This window comes from Lygodium microphyllum, chromosome 8, assembly GCF_053477565.2.
Source record: "Lygodium microphyllum isolate KBCC chromosome 8, Lygodium_microphyllum_v1.1.10, whole genome shotgun sequence".
NCBI lineage: Eukaryota > Viridiplantae > Streptophyta > Polypodiopsida > Schizaeales > Lygodiaceae > Lygodium > Lygodium microphyllum.
Window position 1 is genome coordinate 114,398,915 of NC_141142.1, and position 19,029 is coordinate 114,417,943.

The 19,029-nt window shown below is 41.2% G+C and overlaps 1 protein-coding gene across 3 annotated transcripts in view; it reads left to right on the forward strand.

Annotated features, from left to right (window-relative positions):
• Positions 1-19,029, forward strand: part of LOC148032757 (PITH domain protein (DUF1000)) — a 157,913-nt gene that overhangs the window by 96,200 nt on the left and 42,684 nt on the right. For all 3 annotated transcript variants that reach the window (XM_087684168.1, XM_087684169.1, XM_087684167.1), the window contains exons 3-4: positions 1,385-1,434; positions 1,646-1,723. In XM_087684168.1, coding sequence (XP_087540294.1) covers positions 1,385-1,434; positions 1,646-1,723 — 128 coding nt within the window. The remainder of the gene's footprint in view (positions 1-1,384; positions 1,435-1,645; positions 1,724-19,029) is intronic.

Here is a 19,029-nt window from a genome sequence, read left to right on the forward strand (position 1 = left end):
TTCTTTCATAATTTTGAGTGTGGCATTGTAAATTATAATTTAATGATGATGATTCATGAACTTTGAAGTCAGCGACTGTTGAGCATTTGTACTTCATTGTAATTTGTTTTGAGTTTTCTGACATTTTTTGAGTTGAGTGAATTATAGACAACTTTGACTTCTCACAGCTTCGGCAGACCGCTTAGTCCCATTTATCTTTGGCACAAGAGCGCTTGATCAATGAGCTATTGGACACTCTTTCAAGGGTGGCTCTTACCTCCTGTAACAGTGAGTCTTCATTCAGGGGCCTTATTTGGTGTTCTGGTCTGTTTCCCCTCTTGATGATGAAGCTTATCCCCCATCATCTCACTGGTTGACCCTTACCTCTTCATCCTTCAAGGAGTCATATCTAGTATTTAGAGTTTGCCTCGATTTGGTACTGCTCTCACAGCCTACACTGGAACCAGCAACTGTTGAGCATTTGTACTTCATTGTAATTTGTTTTGAGTTTTCTGAAATTTTTGGGAGTGAGCTAATGATGCAGTTGATTCGCCTTGTATAATGTAGAATCAATGACGAATGGTCCACCAAAAAAAGTGTCCCCACGTGCATGTGTGCGTGCATGTGGCTTGTTTGTTTTCCTTCTTTTGGCTTTGGCTAGTTCTTTTGGCTTTTTGGATCTTTCGTAGTCAGATTGAAGCCTTAACTTTTTGGAATCTATTGATCCTTCCTGGAAACTTGGCTACCTTTGAGGCTGGTACTTCTGATGGTTACATTTATCCCTGCACCAATTTTTCTCTGATATCTTGTCACTCGAGGATTGTATAGACCACTGTAGGATGTGTTCGGTGAGTCATTTTGAGCTTTCTTGGCTGCACTCAAATTGTCTGTTCAGATGCTTTGCACATTGACGATTTTCACAATATGTCATAGAAGAAGTGTGTCACCTGTTCTTGCTTGATCTTCTCACCCTCAACAGTTTTAGAAAACGATGTATGCTAGATGATTGTTTGATACTTATGGCCAAGGCAGTCACGAGCCCTTAAAAATTTCTCTCGAGTAAAGTGGAAATTGTATTTACTTTTTTACTCCCAGCCCTCCATTTTTTTGATGGGCATGGTGCTGTGATATTTCTAGCTTTATGTTTTGCAATAGTTTATCACCTTTCTGGGAGATTTTCATGCAGTAGTATAATGTATTACAAAGGCTGTGCGCACTGGTGTGCGTGTGCGTGTCATGCATGCATGTGTGCTCATGCATGTCTTTGGTCTATCCGAATGTTAGTTGCTTTTTATATATTTGTCTTGTGTGCATTCTAATATCAGTCCTATAAATTTGACCCTGTTGAATGCTTGTCTGCTATTGGAGTGGTGGAACATCTGATAAGTTGAAGCTCATCTTTCAGGGTTGTTTGGAGAGCAATGATGGTGATCCTGAGTTACTGCTTTTCATTCCGTAAGTGCACAAATAAGATTGAGTTATTGCTTTTCATGCTGTAAGTGCACAAATAACCCTGATTTTGAAATAAATTGGTTTCTGACATGTCAAGTTAGTGAATGCTATATGAACATGATTTTCTGCATGGAGAACCCTTTTTTATTCCAAACTGCTCATATTCAAGTGCTGGTATATCATGCCTAAGCTATGAATTTGCTTCACTTGGCAGCTTTACCTCTGATGTCAAGATCAAGAGCATTTGCATCATAGGTGGAGATCAGGGAAGAAGTCCTTCTAAAATGCGAGCGTATGAACTCAAACTTGCCACCGTTTCTATTCAAATTTACATGCTGGATATGTTTGGTAGATTTTCTTTAATCAATTTGAAAAATCTGGTATTTAATAAATGCTGAGAGCTATCTTAATTGATTTGTAAAAGGGAAAGGAAACTGACTTTCAGGTCATTAACTATGTCTCAGTTTTTTCATTACAGAGTGAAGGATGCACAAATTGGACAGCCTATGAACTAATTATATGAATGATCATGTGTCTTCTCAGAATGTTTTTATAAGTTAGTGGCACAAGAATGTATTATAGATTGTGAATGTGTCGTGATGAATCACATAATTTAGAATGAAGTAACTAACAAGAAACTCTACCACTGCAATTGTGCAGCAAAACAGCTTGTAGGAGATGGCTATATACCCTTTCTTCTAGGATACATGCTATGTTTTAGAGGCATATTGTATTTACATTTAAGAGTCTCTCCTAGCCTTTGTTCTCCTTGGCCATCACTTTTCTGCATTGGTTCACAGTGCGTTGATACAGATCGGCCAAAGAATGAAGGTGTCCACTTCTGGACACGTTACTGCCACCCGAAGACAAGTCCCTATATTTATGCTGCTACAGTTTTGACCAAGCGTCAAATACATTGGTAGGCTCAGATGGTCCACCTCATGGCTTCTTGCTGTTGTATGACACCGATGTTGCTCTCATATGATGATGAAGATGATGATCATCCAACTGCGCCTTGGTCTGGCGGCTCCTCCTCACATCAATGCCTTCTCCGTTTTTCTAGTTGATTTCTTGGATGAAGACCCTTTGAGCAACTCTTGCTCGTATCTTCGATAGTAGATTCTTTCTCCTACTCCAGTGCAAAGAATAGTTAAGCTCCCCGTTTGAGTTGACACCCTGCTATCTCTGCGTAGTTACCTCTAATCAGCTGGGAAGAAGAATAGCCCCCATAATTGCCCTCCTCCAGCTCCAACGATTGCTTTTCCCTCCATGAACATGTCAGGCTCCCTGAGCACCTACATATCTTCCCATGTTTAGATGTTCCCTCCCTTTCTTTTCGAAATATGCCATCCCATCCTTCACGCAAAAAGGTGGTGAAAGGAAAAGCATCTTTGCACATGCAATAATGCATGCTTTTCTACTCCCCACTCTTGTTTTATAAAGCATAAGGTTGAGGGGTATATAGTTAAGCTACTCCCTAATTGAATACTGAAGTGTCCTCCTTGCTAAGTAGATGATCATACCTGTCAATGCCATCATGGGCAACTTTAACACATCTTGATCTAAGGCATAAGTCAATTAAACCTTCAACTTTGCTCATACATGCCTTTGTTCCCCCTTTTCTCCTTTCTGACCACCATAGACTCTCCCTTCTCAAACTACGTATGCCAAGGAAAAGAAACCATCAAACCCAAAACCAAAAGCCTTGTAACAGGAAACATTCTTATTCTTAAGTGCTGGAAGAATACGGTCATGCTTAACAATTCATGTAGTGGATGAAATACCACATGATACCGAGCCTTTAGCAACTTACAGTAGCCAAGGAATGGAGAAATCCCACTATCAAGCATGTATGTGCTACTTTCATAACACAAGACACAGTGGAGGAGTAACAAAAAGTAATGCTCTTGAGGAGTTATTCAATAGGATTTTTTGAAAACAGCTTTAAAGAATAAATATATAACTAATGCTTACAAAATCTGAATAGCCAAAGATACATAGAGCTAACTAGCTTCCAATACCCTTTACATCCTCTTCCTTCTTGGGCATCTTTTCTCTATAATGCAATGATTTTCTCCTCTTATAGCTAGCTATGGGTTTGATATTTGTTTGTTCTGTTGCCAAAGCATAAGAGGAGAATGCTAGGAAGTATCCAGCTCTAGAGGCAAAGTAGTCAGGAGCATATCCAAAACATTGAATGGAAGTTGTCTTTTCTAGAAATATTACTTTGTGGACATTATACAATTTTTGTCAAGCACTTCCTCTAGATCCTCTTGTATCTGAATTTGATGTGAGACTGGCTTTCAGAAAATCCTTGACAACTGTGTTAATACAGCAGGTGCTACAAGGGTTCCATGTTGCACAAGACTATTTAAAGATCTAGCTATCATGTCCTATCACTATCAGGAACTTTTCTTAATTTTACGATGAGATATGAAAGAAACTAGTAAATTCTTTCATAAAGATGGTTCTATCTTATTCTTTTGGTACTTTTGTCCTTTTGTTATCTTTATTTTTCTTATTTAAAACCTTAAATGAGCTTTCTAACCTGACTAAGGTAAAATTTAACTAAATGCAACAATATCTTGTTACCTAAGTAGATAGCATAAGAGATGTTTTGAGATCCCTCCATCAGAGCCCTATACTATATCTTTTGGAATAGTAGGAGAGATTCTTGTGTGTGTGTTGCAGGGGAGGGGCATACTCTACCATTGGCAAATTATTTCCCCATGTTGGCCGAATTTAGGATTTGGGATTGTTGAGAAGAAGGGATTGATCATTGATGAACTAAAGATTAAACTTTTAATCAAGTGTAATAGGCCTAATCTACAAAAGCAATTTGCCACAACACAAGAGAAACTGAGCTTGTACCCTTTGTGATTTAACTTTTATAGTTAAGTACTTATTGAATTCGTTTATTTTGCAATTAATGTATCTCGCTAAGGTGCATTAGAGTTGGTCACCACTAATGAGTGATCATAGGTTATGATGGACTCCTACATTGGGTTAAAATAAAGAGAGTATAGACTTCCACCCATATGGACTGATTGGACACTTATGATTGAAACTCAAGCATATTAGGATCAAACTGACACATAGAGATGATTAATGCCTTGAAGTGTGGGCTAGATTTGCTAGAATAGACAATTACAATCAACAAGATGACATGATCTTGATGAGTTTGTACTATGCACAGATGGAGGTTGAAAGTTTAAAATGCATATATCTTTGTATAGAGAATACATATTAGGATTCTATGAATGTTTTTGTAATGTACTCGACAAGAGCTTTCGCATGATGCCCATGTTTTTGGGAGAGGGGGGTCTCTAAATTTTAGGATTCTTAGATTGGCTTAAAGACGCTAACCCTAAAATAGGGATTCTAAAAATAGTAAGTTTGTGTTCTGTCAATTCTTACCAAACTTAGTTGCTTTTGTTTCTTGATAGTTATCAATTGAAATAGGAGAGCCATTAAGAAGAGAAGTGTCAAGAGACCTTGATACTTGTCTTGTGGCACGACTTCACTTTTCCTCTTTACATTGAGTCTATCTTTTTTCTATACAAAGAACTCATTTTCTCTCATGCTATATCTAATTTCCTTTTAAATTTGTGTATAATAGTTGAAGGTAGCCCTAAAGTTGGTCATAGCCATATCCACCATTATCCTTCACTTTTTCATTATTGGATCTTTCAACATTTTTCTTCTCTCATTCTTGGTTTAAAAAGTAGATATGTGTAAATCCATTCAACACTACTTTTTGAAGCTCTTCTCCCACTTTAAGATTGAGAAGGAAGTTATGTCAATGTACTAATGATCAATTATGAAGAAAGGCAAATTTTTCTTTTCTTTCTACTTCAATTTACAAAGGAATTAGCTATTTTACTTTATGGTAAGTATATGCATGTAATATGTACATCCTTGGCAATTTTGTGAGAGTGAGAAATAGTTCTCCTTACAGTGTGGTTGATTACTCATCCTGAAAGAACTTGTTGAGTAGAAATACATTCCTTTGGAGGGAAAGAGAGAGATTTAGCCCTCTTCAAGCCATTGCATTGATTGCTTGAGGAGAATTTTCTTAGAGTTTCTATGGTAGAGTTCAGTGCTAGCCTTCAAGCCATTTAGAGCCTTAGAGAGGAGAATGAACGTATTCATGAGTAGCCTCTCAAACTTGAAGGAGTTGAGAAGCCTAAAGAATCCAAGGAAAGAAGGCCATCTGCTTCCATGCAACAAAGCTAGATCAACAAAAGGAGTTGATCAAGAAGCCCATATACTTCCGTGAGACAAAGTGGAACAAATGAAATGACTCATTCTACCTCAAGACAAAGAGATCATGTCGAAGATTATCCTCTTCTTCAAAGTCATTTGGTGCCTTCTTCGGTAGACCCTCGTCAAGTTATGAAAAGCCACACTTTTCTGGCAGAAGAACTCATCATTATCAAAGGCGTTGACATTATTTACCCTTTTCTTCATCTTGATCTATATTAGTGACTTTCATCATCTTTAACCTTAAGATTCGAGCACGGACAAAGACATTATACGAATAAAATCTAGACAATATCTTAGCTTGACAAAAAGGATGGTCTTGACAATTATAAAAGGAAAAGAAAAGACTAGGTTTGTAGCCCTACTATTGACTAATCTAGCCTACTCTTGGTGGATGGGCTTGGAATATCATAACGTTGCTCAGAAGTTTCAAGTCATGGAAGTTCTTTGTTTGCATGATGCAATATCAAATTTTCATTTGATTTTTTGTTGTATAGGAGAGGTAAAATGACGTTAATAAATCCCCTTGGAACAAAGTATCCGAAGGGAAAATACAAAGTATAAAGCAGCCACATTAGGAACTTTCATACAAAAAATCATACAACAAAGAGAAGTCTATTACAAGGCCCAAATGAATAACCAGTGGGTGTGAGTGTGCAGTAGAAGAAGAACATGAACATGGAGGGAGAAGGGAAGAGGGAATGCAATGAAAGAAAGAAATGGAAGAGAAAAATCTGCACTGAATTCCAAAAGAATGCTGAATACAATGAGGGCTGATAACCCAAAGTAGGAAGCACCGGATGATGGAGGAATGCCATTGGAAGTTGGAATATGCTGCAATCTTGAAAAAATGAATAACCAGCAACTTAAGGCAGTGCTACATATAGCCATAAGTGCTGAAAACTAGCCGAGTGGCCATGCCATAATTGTTGGCTATCAGCCATAAAATAATCATAAAAATGCTGATCGCAGATAAGATTCTGGTCAATGATTGGATGGTTAGCAATAGGGGCAAAGCACTGATACCACTAATAGGCACTAAAGAAATGTCACCAGTAGTGACAATACCCTTTAATGGGGACGGAGATTCTACATCCAATCGCCTTGAGTCATATTACTCAAAGCACTGCTATCAATGAGCCAAGGCCTCTTTGAAAACGAGACAATTGAAGAAGGCTCCTCCATCTCATGGATGTGAAGGACATAGACTCACGAGTAACAATTGGGGTGGAGGTAGAGGAAGGCTCATGTGATTTACTCTATCCTTCACTGTTGGACGAAGGTGAGGGTATTTTTTCCAACACTTATCCTCAAGATGGATGTCCTTTCCACAATTCAAGCATTTCGGCTTCCCCTCTAAATCAGTTTCAGAGCAGCTCGAACAAGACTTGGAGTGCTTAACTTGCTTCTTTTTGTTCTTGACCTTCTTGTTGCCCTTGTTTTCCCTTCTTGAATTTGTAGTAAAAGCTTTAATAGAGTTAGATCAAGGGCTCCAATCTCCTTCACTCACTCTTCATCCAAAGCAAGTAGGGCTAACTGTTCTCACAAAATAGTGTCTTGAACTCATAGTTGTCTTCGTACGCTATACGGTATTGTTCGTATTGTACAATCTGTACGGATTCGTATGTTGAAACGGGCCCTTTCTGGCCACCTCATCTTTGCGTTTGGAGTCCCATGTTCCGCTTGCCTGCGTGGCACTTTTCCTGGGGGGGTGGGAAGGCTTGGATACCTCATCCCACCCCTTTTTCCAGCTATATTCCAAGCATTTACCATTCTCATCTTCCTCTCTTGGATCTTGAATGGACTTGTGATTTGTCATTTTCATCTCCCATCCCCTCTTTTCTGCATCCTATCAAAGCATTTGCCATTCTCAAATCTCATCTCCCATCCCCTCTCTCTCACTCTTGAGTCTTGCTCTTGCAACTTTATCCCAATCCTCGGGCCTCTCGAGTCTCCTTCTCTTTCAACTTTCAAGACTCAAATTTCAAGAGTGGAGACTCAAGTATCTTACTCACTCTCTCTTCCCCACTTGGGCCTCTTTGTTCGTCATCGGCACCATGACTCCTGAGAAGCACGAGGCCTTCAATTTGCATGCGATACACATGGATACAAAGAAGTTCAACTTCCACCATTGGATATGCAAGTATTGCGGAAAGTGCTATACAAGTGGTGCAACTCGGCTTCTCCAACATCTTTCTAAGATGGGGGGCAAGTTGCTCCATGCAAGGAGATTCCTCAAAACATCACGGAGGAGATTCTCGCCAAGATAAAAGGGGGATCTATAAGAGGAGGAGGAAGTGGCTTATCGTTACCAACTCCTATACCTACTAATAAGGAAGCATCGAATGTGGGTATATCTTCAACCAATGCGGGAGAGGCCTCTATCATTGGTGGTGGGGGCTCCACATCTACATTTGGCTCTGGTAAAATACAAAGAGTAGGGGCTCATGCAGTGTCAGAGAGACAATTCTCTCTCTCTCAAGCTCTCGGTCATGTGCATGGATTGGTTGCCTTTCTTAGAGAAAGGCAATGACTTGCGGACATTGAAATTGCATGCACGGTGATTGAGTGCAATCTTGCATTCAATGTCCTAAAGCAAGAGCAATGGAAGAAGATAGTAAAAGCCATTGCTCTTCAACCAATGCGGGAGAGGTCTCTATCATTGGTGGTGGGGGTTCCACATTTGTATCCGGCTCCGGTAAAAGACAAAGAGTGGGGGCTCATGTGTTGCTAGAGAGACAATCCTCTTTCTCTCAAGCTCTCGGTCATGTGCGTAGATCGGTTGCCTTTCTTAGAGAAAGACAACGACTTGTGGACATTGAAATTGCACGCACGGTGATTGAGTGCAATCTTGCATTCAGTGTTCTAAAGCAAGAGCAATGGAAGAAGATAGTAAAAGCCATTGCCAATGTGGGTCCATGTGAAGGATGGACTGGTGTTAGCTACAAGGATATGAGGATGAAAAAGATTGATAAAGAGAAGGAGAGGATTGATAGAGCCCTTGATCCTACTCGGGTTGCATGGATAAAATATGGTTGCTCCATTCTCACCGACGGATGGAGTGATCGTAAGAAAAAGGTATAAAGATGGTGATAGGATCGAAATGCAGCTGAGAGTGTAGTAGATAGTGTGAGAGTGAGAGAGACAGAGTAAAGCATGACACCCAATCCAATAGACTGAAAGAGTGTAACATGAAAGTACAAAGTACAACCCTTAAACCTTAGGATTGTAGGGGGTGTTCACACCCGACACACGGTAAGTGTCCATAGGTGTGTAATATAAGCACATACGAAAATAAGACTATAAGTCTGGGGGAAAATGTTGAGATATCGAGCCAAAGAGGTCGTTGTGGATGGCAAAGAGGCCAAAATGCAAACAGTAATGTTGAATGCTCCTACTGTGGTAAAATGGGTCATATGGCTAAAGACTGCTATAAAAAGTAGAATGACATCATGAATGGAAAACTGCAACAAGGAAATTATGCATCTTCTAGTAGACAGGGTGATGACAGAAATGAGCATTTGTTTATGGTGCAATACATGAACAATTCTGTGACAAGCAGAAGAAAGCAACGAAGTGTGGTATGTTGACTCAAGTGCATTAAACCACATGACAGGTCATGCAGAATGGATGAAGGATGCAAGGAAAATGGAAAAACCAGGATTTGTGGAGACTGGTGATGATACTGCACATCCTATTGTACAGATTGGAAAAATTCATTTGTCTATGCAGGATGGGAAAAAGAAATACCTGTCCGATGTATTTCATGTCCTGAATATCACCAAGAATCTGGTTTCTGTTGGTCAAATGGTTGAGCAGGGCTTGCAGGTCAGATTTAATCCTCATGGATGCTTTGTTGAGGATATGAAAAATAAAGGTCGCTTGATAGTAAAAGGAAATAAGAAGGGCATAATATTTACGTTGGATGCAGACATGCCTAAATTGAGTGCAGCAATGTTTACACATGGGACCGGTGTTGTTGCAAATATTGATATCTGGCATAAACGCATTGGTCATGTTAATGTATAATGACTTAAATCAATGCAGGCCCAAAATATTATTGCAGGATTGCCTAAATTCAAGGTTGCATAATTACATAAGGTATGTGAAGCTTGCCAATTTGAAAAACAGGCAATGAAACCATTTCCTAGACATGTTCAAGAGAGTAAGAAGCCATTGGAATTAATCCACTCTGATGTGTGGACTACTAAAGCTACATCTCTTGGAGACTGTCATTATTTTGTCACTTTTATTGATGACTATAGCAGAAAAGTTTGGGTGTATTTTATGAAAAAGAAAAGTGAAGTTTTTGGGTATTTTAAAACTCTTAAAGCTATGGTTGAAAAAAAAACAGGAGTGCAAATAAAATGCCTAAGGTCAGATGGAGGGGGAGAGTATCTCTCAAATGAGTTTGCAAGGTTCCTGCAAGAGCATGGCATAAAGCAGCAATATTCATGCAGTCATACCCCACAACAAAATGGAATTACAGAAATGAAAAAACAGGCATATTTGAGTGGTATCTCATGCCATGCTCAACGAAAAAGACTTGCCAGATTTTTATTGGGCTGAAGCAGTTGCTACAGCAGTCTACATAATGAACAGGACTCCCACTGCAGCAATACATGGGATGACTCTAGAGGAGAGGTATACTGGTAGGAAACCAGATATTTCTCATTTGAAGATTTTTGGTTGCATTGCCTATGTTCATGTGCCAGATGAGTTGAGATCCAAGTTGGATCCAAAAGCTGAGAAGTGCATCTTTATTGGTTACTCTTTGCAGCAGAAAGGGTATAGATGCTATAACCCTTCTACTCGTAAGTTTACAGTGAGTAGAGATGTTGTTTTTGATGAGATGAGTAGCTGGTATAAACCAGTAAATGTGATTGATGATGTAGATGCATAAAATTGTAATATTGCACAGAATTCACAGCAGCAGTCACAAAATATTAGTAGACCCAGAGCGTCCTTTAGCAGTGGTTCACATTCTTCGCCATGGACAGGCAGATTGAGATCAGGAGAATCTTCTCAAAGCAATGTAGATAGTGGTATGCAGGTATCACGAAAAGGAAAAGAGAAGGTAGATCAGCTCATGTTTGATGTAAATGCAGGTCACTCTTATGTGGATGGTGAATCCAGTGGCTCAGAACAGAGCATTGATGATGAGTTGGGTATTCCTTCTATTGTTACACCTGGAGTAACGAACACCAGGGATGTTTTGAGAGCACCTGGGAGTGAACCTACTTTGCACACGTCTACCAGAGCTAGGTATCCTGTGGATAGGCTGAAATATGATGGATTTACAGCCATTCACTATGCCTATATGGTCAAAGTGATACAAGAACTAGAACCCACTTTTTTTGAGCAAGCCATGGGAAAAGAAAAATGGGAGAAAGCCATGGATGAATAAATGGATGCCTTGGAAGCAAATGCTACATGGGAATTGGTACCTTTGCCTAAAGGTAAGAATGCAATTGGTTGTAAGTGGGTTTATAAGGTGAAGCACAATGCAGATGGTTCTGTGAACAGCTACAAGGCAAGATTAGTAGTCAAGGGGTATGCACAAACATATGGCATTGATTATGAAGAAACATTCAGTCCGGTTGCAAGGATGGCAACCGTAAGAGCAGTCATTGCTATGGCTGCATCAAAGGGATGGTCTTTACATCAGATGGATGTAAAGAATGCCTTCTTGTATGGTGATTTGCAAAAAGAGGTCTATATGGAGCAGCCACCAGGTTATGTGCATGCTGTTCATCCTGAGTTTGTTTGCAGGTTGAAGAAAGCCTTGTATGGCTTGAAGCAAGTACCTAGAGCATGGTCTGACAAGATAGGATAGTATCTTGTCACTATTGGCTTTCAGATTTTCAAGGCAGATTTCTCACTTTATGTGAGAAAAACAGAGAAATGTATTATGCTACTTGTCATTTATGTTGATGATTTGATTATAACAGGTAACAGTGATGAAGATATCCTTTATGTGAAAATGCTATTGAAGCAGAAGTTTGAGATGAAGGATTTGGAAGAGCTGCGTTATTTCTTGGGCATTGGGGTGATTAGATCACCAAGTGGGATATAGCTCTTGTAGAGGCAGTATGGATTGGACATGCTGTCCAAATATGGGATGACAGGCTGTAAGCCTATTTCAGTTCCTTTGGAGCAGAATGTGAAGCTGAGCGCAGATGCAGGTGAGCTTCTGGAAGATCCTACTATGTACAGACGCATAGTAGGAAGTTTAATTTGTATGACTATTACCAAGCCAGATTTGAGATATGCTGTTGGATTGATAAGTCAGTTTATGGAGGCTCCAAGGAAACCACATTTGGATGCGGCTAGACGCATACTCAGATATGTGAAGTCCACATTGCAGTATGGACTATTTTATGAGACTGGGGTTCAGATACAGTTGCATGGATACACTGATGCTGATTGGGCTGATAGTATTTCTGATAGACGATCTACCAGTGGATATGCGTTCTCTTTTGGGAGTGCTGCAGTCACTTGGAGCAGCAAGAAACAGCCTACAGTTGTCTTGTCGAGCACAGAGGCTGAGTACAGGGGTGTAGCAATGGCTGCATGTGAGGTAGCTTGGTTGCATAAGCTACTTTATGATATGCATTAGCCTACAGATGGGCCAGTTGTCATTTATTGTGACAACATGAGTAGTATACACTTGGCAAATAACCCAGTCTATCATGTTAGAACAAAGCACATTGAGGTGCATTATCACTATGTGCGGGAGAGGGTTTTACCAGGTCTTATTGATCTAGTTTATGTCAGCACAGAGGATCAGGTAGCTGACATATTTACGAAGGCATTGGGCGCAGAGAAGCTGCGCAAGTTCAGAGACCTGCTTGGTGTGCAGGAATTGGGATTGAGCTCGAGGGGAAGTGTTGAGATATCGAGCTCCACTCGTGATATGCCAGGATGACCGTTGTGCATTTATGTCACCGATGTGTCAGTTGCAGATGCGGTTGGTACACCGCCCATGAATAATAGCTACATGACAGCTATCCTTATCTACTCTAGTTCGTGGCTCAGTTAGTATGCCACCTTAGCTAGTTGAGTTTGGTTTGAGACCCATATATAGGGTTTTTCTATTTCTTTGTACTTGAGTTCTTTTGGCTTACACAACTAAGAAGAGGAAAACTGTTTTCAGCCTCCACCCTTGTGTGTATTCCCCCATTGTGCAAGCAAGAAAGCTACAAGTGAGACTCTTTTCTTCTCTCCCACAATCTTGACAGAAAAAACCTCTCCTACCGAGAGTAAAAAGTGCCCCAGTGTCCTACTGATCACCGACACTCCCATATGAGCGTAGGCGTAAGTGAGGCGTGAGTCAAATACCCAACAAACTCCCCTGGAGTGAAGAGTGATCAAGAGTACAAGGATCATCCGCCACCAAAGGATATCAAATTTAAAGCATCGCGAAATGCTTTAAATTTGTCACGAGGAAGAGCTTTGGTAAAGATGTCTGCCACATTACTGGTGGTAGGACAATAGACAAGGCTGATATCACCTGCATGTAGCCTCTCTCTGACAAAGTGATAATGGATCTCAATGTGTTTCGTGCGGGCATAAAACACTGGGTTCCGTGCCACTGCAATGGCACTCTGACTGTCAGTGAACAAAGGAGTAGGCTCCGTAACAGGTACGTCCAGATCAGCAGCAAGCGTCTAAGCCATACGCATTCAACTGTGGTAGTGAAAGTTGCCTTGTATTCAGCTTCACATGACGATGTGGCAACAGTGGATTGTTTCTTGCTAAGCCAAGAAATGCAAGAAGAGCCAAGAAAGAAACAATTGCCACTAGTGGAGTGACGTGTATCATAATCACCAGCCCAATCAGAATCACTGTAAGTATGTAACTGCAGTGGTCCCCCCTTGGCATAAAGCAACCCAAGAGATCGAGTACCCTGCAAGTAACGAAAAACACGCTTCACAGCTTGCCAATGTGACATACGTGACTGATGCATATACCTGCTCAAAGCTGAAACTGCAAACTGTATGTCCGGCCTAGTGTTGCATAGGTAGATACGACATCCAACTACAGGAGTATATGTATGTATATCAAACAAATCACTGTCATCATGTAATGATAGTTTCGGTCCAGGTTCCATGGGGGTACAAACTGGCTTGCAATCCTGTAAGCCAAACTTCTCAAGAAGCTGCCCAATATACCTTGACTGTGATAGCCCAATACCTCGAGCATCATGTATGAACTGGATACCCAAGTAGTAATGCAAAACTCCCAAGTCAGACATGTCAAAAGTTTGCTGCAAATTTTGTTTGAATGCTGAAATCTGATCAGCATGTGTTCTAGTGAGCAAAAGGTCATCAACATAAAGACATATAATCAGCATAGATCCCCCTTCTTTACATACGTAAAGGGTAGACTCAGATGAGCTGTTTAGAAACCCCTGACCAAGCAAGAAAGCATCTATTTTTGCATACCAAGCTCTAGGTGCTTGTTTCAAACCATATAGTGCCTTTTTGAGCTTGCATACCAAATGTTGTGAGCCTTCAACTACAAAGCCAATGGGCTGATGTACATAAACTTCCTCCTGAAGTTCCCCATGTAAAAATGCAGTCTTGATATCCAGCTGATGCACTGTCCAACCATAATGTGCAGCCAAAGCAATCATAGACCTGATGGTCGTCATACGGGAAGTAGGAGCAAATGTCTCCTCATAGTCAATGCCCTTTTTCTCTGCGTAGCCTTTAGCTACAAGCCGTGCCTTGTATTTATTAATGGATCCATCTGCTTTCCTTTTCAGTTTGTAGACCCATTTCGCTCCAATGGCTTTCTTTCCAAATGGCAAAGACACCAAATCCCAAGTTTGATTCTTAGTAATAGAATCTAATTCAGCTTGCATTGCTGCCATCCAATGCACACTGTGTTGTGCATCCTCAAAACATTCAGGCTCTTCACTATCAAAAGTACTTGCTGCCATGACAAACTCCATGGTATGTGCTGAATCATGCAAACGAGTTTGCCTTCTAGTATGACCAGCCATGGGTGCATCCAAAGGACTATCTTGCATAGTCTGCAAATACCATCTAAGTAACTGTCTAGCTTCCTGACTGTGTGCAAGCCTTTGCTCTCATTGCTAATCCCATAAAAATGCACTTAACAGCCTTGTTGTCCAACTTTTTTCTAAGTACCTGTGGAATATGGGCATAAGCAAGATACCCAAAGGTACGGAAGTGGCCAACAGAAGGTTTACGACTGTTCCAAGCCTCAAAAGGTGTGATGGTCTTCAAGGCTTTGGTAGGGCATCTGTTCAAAATATGGCAAGCACACATGACTGCTTCCATCCAAAAACTATGAGGCAAGCTCTTTGCCTTCAGCATACATCTGGCTATCTCCATGAGTGACCGATTCTTCCTCTCTGCTACCCCATTCTGCTGTGGAGTATAGGCAGTAGTATACTGATGGACTATGCCTTTCTGCTTCAAAAAAGAATTCAGCATAGAGGACATGTATTCCCCCCCTCGGTCCGAATGGAGAGTCTTAATTTTGCATCCAGATTGATTTTCAACAAGTGCACTGAAAGCCAAAAATGCATCATACACTTTTGACTTTTTTTTCAAACAGTAGACCCAGCAAAAACATGTAAAGTCATCAATGAATGTCACAAAATAGTAACAACCGCCCAATGACATTGTTTGCATAGGTCCATAAACATCTGAATGTACCAACTGCAATCTGGTTGTTGCTCTGAAAGCAACATCACGGGAAAATGAGAAACGATGCATTTTCCCCAAAATGCATCCCTCGCATAAGTGCTCAGGAGGTCTCTCCAAGAGAGGTAAGCCATCCAGCTTCTGAGTACGCTGCAAAAGCATCAAGCTACCAAAGTTTACATGCCCCAAACGAGCATGCCATAACTCCGCCTGTATCATAGCAGGAGTAAGAGTGGATGTCAAGTATGCCGACTGATCTACTGAAAGAGCATCCAGCTCATATAAACCATGACACAAAGATCCTGTCAAGACCAAAGTCATGCGTTCTTTATCTCTAACCATGCAACGGTCATAATCAAATGTGACCTGCAAACCACAACGTGCCAAAGAAGAAATAGAAAGCAAATTCTTCTTGATTCCACGCACAAACAAAGCATCTTGTAGGCGGAGAATAGAGCCATCCACAACAAAGGACGCGGATTCACTAGCAGTGGAAGGAGTAGTAGAAATAGACATTCCTGACTCCTCCTTCTTCTCTTTGGTAATGCGCTTCCTGCACTCAGTGATATAGTGGCTTGGCTTCTTACAATAATGACATTTTCCCTTTTTAGCTTGCGTCCCTCCTTGTGTCTGATTTTGTGATGTGCCCGAAGTGCCAGAACTCTGTGGAGCATTTTTCACATTGCTGTTTTCGCCTTTCTGTCTTGCCACAAAAGCCTGCTCGGAGACTATAGCATCCACACCATTATTTTTCCTTGTTTGCTACTCCTCTAGAAGCAAACTAACCAGCTGAATAAAAGTGAGTGGGTGCTCGGCAATCCTCATGGTGAGGTTCAATGCAGTATGAAAAGACAAGTACGAAGGAGGTAAGGAATTCAAGGTGGTGGATATCAGCTGTGCATTCGAAAAGTACTCATTTACATTCATGAGCTACTCCCTCAAGTCCTGAATCTTATTCAAGTGATCCTGCATAGAATCACCCTCATTCATCTTCAAAGTCTCTAACTCTTTCTTCAAGAAAGAGATCCGAGTCTCATTCTTTCGTGCAAACATATGCTCCAAAGTCAGCCATGCATCTCGTGAAGAAGATGCTGAATGAATGTGAGGGATGATGGAGCATTGAACTGCCAAAGCACTCAGCGACAAGGCCTGTGCATCACGTGTATCCCAAGCTTTTTGAGCTGCAGTTCTTGGAGGAAGCGGTTGAGGTGGAGCGGGCTGAGGTCCCCGTTGTCCACGTGCCCCTTGAGGAGGAGGAGTAACGGGAACTACAACTCCCGGTCGAGTTTCCTCTCCACTGACATAATCCCATAAATTCTTGGCCACTAATACATTCTTCATCATGAATGACCATAGCGAATAATTGTTTCCGTCCAATCTGTCTTCCTTGGATACATACGTGAATACATCACCTCCCTGATTTGCCATGATGACAAATTTCCAAAGACAAATGAGCAATGTCAAAGCAGTAAGAATTGGAAATTTGCAAATTTTCAGAAATCGCAGCAAGCACACATCTGCAATTAATGTGCAAGGGCGTACTCTATCAAAAATTGTCTTTAATGTACGCTTCCCAAGGGACAAACAGTGCTCAGCAACACTGTAATATCAAAATCCCCAAAAATTTTGCCTCAAATGTGTTCAAAACAGTCTTTCTGTGACTGTAACTGCAGTTCATATGCAACTGTCCTCAAAATACATAAAAGCCCCAAAATTTCTAATGAATGTGCCCAGAAATTTGCATCAGCTGTGGCCCAGACATGTATCCTGGATTCTATGTCTGCTTGCATAGGAACCCCCTCTGCCAGAAATTTATTCTGGAATAAAAGGATAATTCAAAAAAAAAAACCTGACGTGGCCAGGGCGGACGCTGGTCAGTGGACGAACAGGCCGGTGGAGCTGACGAGCAGTACGGGTGACGAGCTGCAGGTCGTGCCTGACGAGGATGAGGCGCTGCTGGGACAGGTGGCGTACGTAGGTACTGATGGTGCCTTCAGCTAGTGGCCAGAGCTGCAGAACTGACGGGGGCCACAGACAGTGGGGGCTACAGTCTGCAGACTGCAGACTGCTCTGATACCAAATGTAAAGATGGTGATAGGATCGAAATGCAGCTGAGAGTGCAGTAGATAGTGTGAGAGTGAGAGAGATAGAGTGAAGCACGACACCCAATCCAATATATTGAAAGAGTGTAACATGAAAGTACAAAGTACAACCCTTAAACCTTAGGGTTGTAGGGGGTGTTCACACCCGACACACGGTAAGTGCCCATAAGTGTGTAACATAAGCACATAAGCACATACGAAAATAAGACTATAAGTCTGGGGGAAAAAACCTCTCCTACGGAGAGTAAAAAGTGCCCTAGTGTCCTACTGATCACCGACACTCCCATATGAGCGTAGGCGTAAGTGAGGCGTGAGTCAAATACCCAACAAAGGGCATCATCAACATACTCATCTCATGTTCACTTGGCACTTACTTTTTGCGGGCCATAGATATTGGCAAGAGGGGAAGAAAAATGACAGGCACATTCATCTACCACCACATTCGACAAGCTATCATTGAGGTATACATTGCCTTTTAAATTTGTTTCACTTTCTTTCATTATGATAATTGATTTATGCATAACTCTCTATCTTCCTATTCTAATTTCTCTCTAATATCTATCTCGATTCTCTCTTTCTTCTCGGGCCCCAAGGCCTCCAATCCCATCTCTTTTGATTCTTGAATCTTGAAAGTTGAAACTTAAAAGGCTCAACTCTCTCTTTCTCTCTCTAATCTGCAAGTATTATTAGTATACTTGTAATTTGTAAATGTGGTTGTAGGTGGGCCCCTCAAATGTGGTGCAAGCTATTACTAACAATGCATCGAATTGTCAGCGCATGGGCCATTTGCTTGAGGCCGAGTTTCCCACGATTGTGTGGACTCCATGTGCAAGTCATTGTTTGGCCTTGCTCATGGAGGACGATGGGAAGCTCAAGTGGGTGAAGAGGGTGGTCCGTAAAGCTACATCAATTGTCACCTTCTTCACGGTAAATGTAAAGGTGCTTGCGATATATTGTGAGCATAGCACATTGGAGTTGAAGAAGTCTTCTTCAACTTGCTTCGCTTACATGTGGTTATTGCTGGAGTACCTTTATGAGGTGCGGTCCGGCCCAGAGAGTGGTATCCACTCTATGGAATGAGTGGGATGAGCATGAGATAGAGGAGGCCAAATCCATACAGTACGTGTGCCTTAATGAGTAGTTTTGACAAAAAGTTTGTGCCATTGTCATTGTCGTGACTCCCTTTTATGGGGTATTACGTATGAGTGATTGCGGGGGGTCCACCATGGGCCTTTTTGTTCACTTCTTTAAAGCGGCATTGTGGATATGGATGCATAAGCCCATCTATGGTTTTGCCACATTGGTACATTCAGCCTATAAGTCACCGATGGTTATGGATGATAGAGAGTTCCGTTTGGACCAACTTGCTTATTTGATTCGTGTGGTCCCTATGGATGACCACAATGCAGTGCTGGAGGAGGTAGGATGCTATGCAGATCAGAGAGGGCATGTGGCTTTTGCTTCTCCCACTTGTTGGAGGAGAGAGACACTTGTGAAGCCTTTATTTTGGAGGCAAAACTTTGGATATGCATTGGAGACCCTTCAGCCCTTAG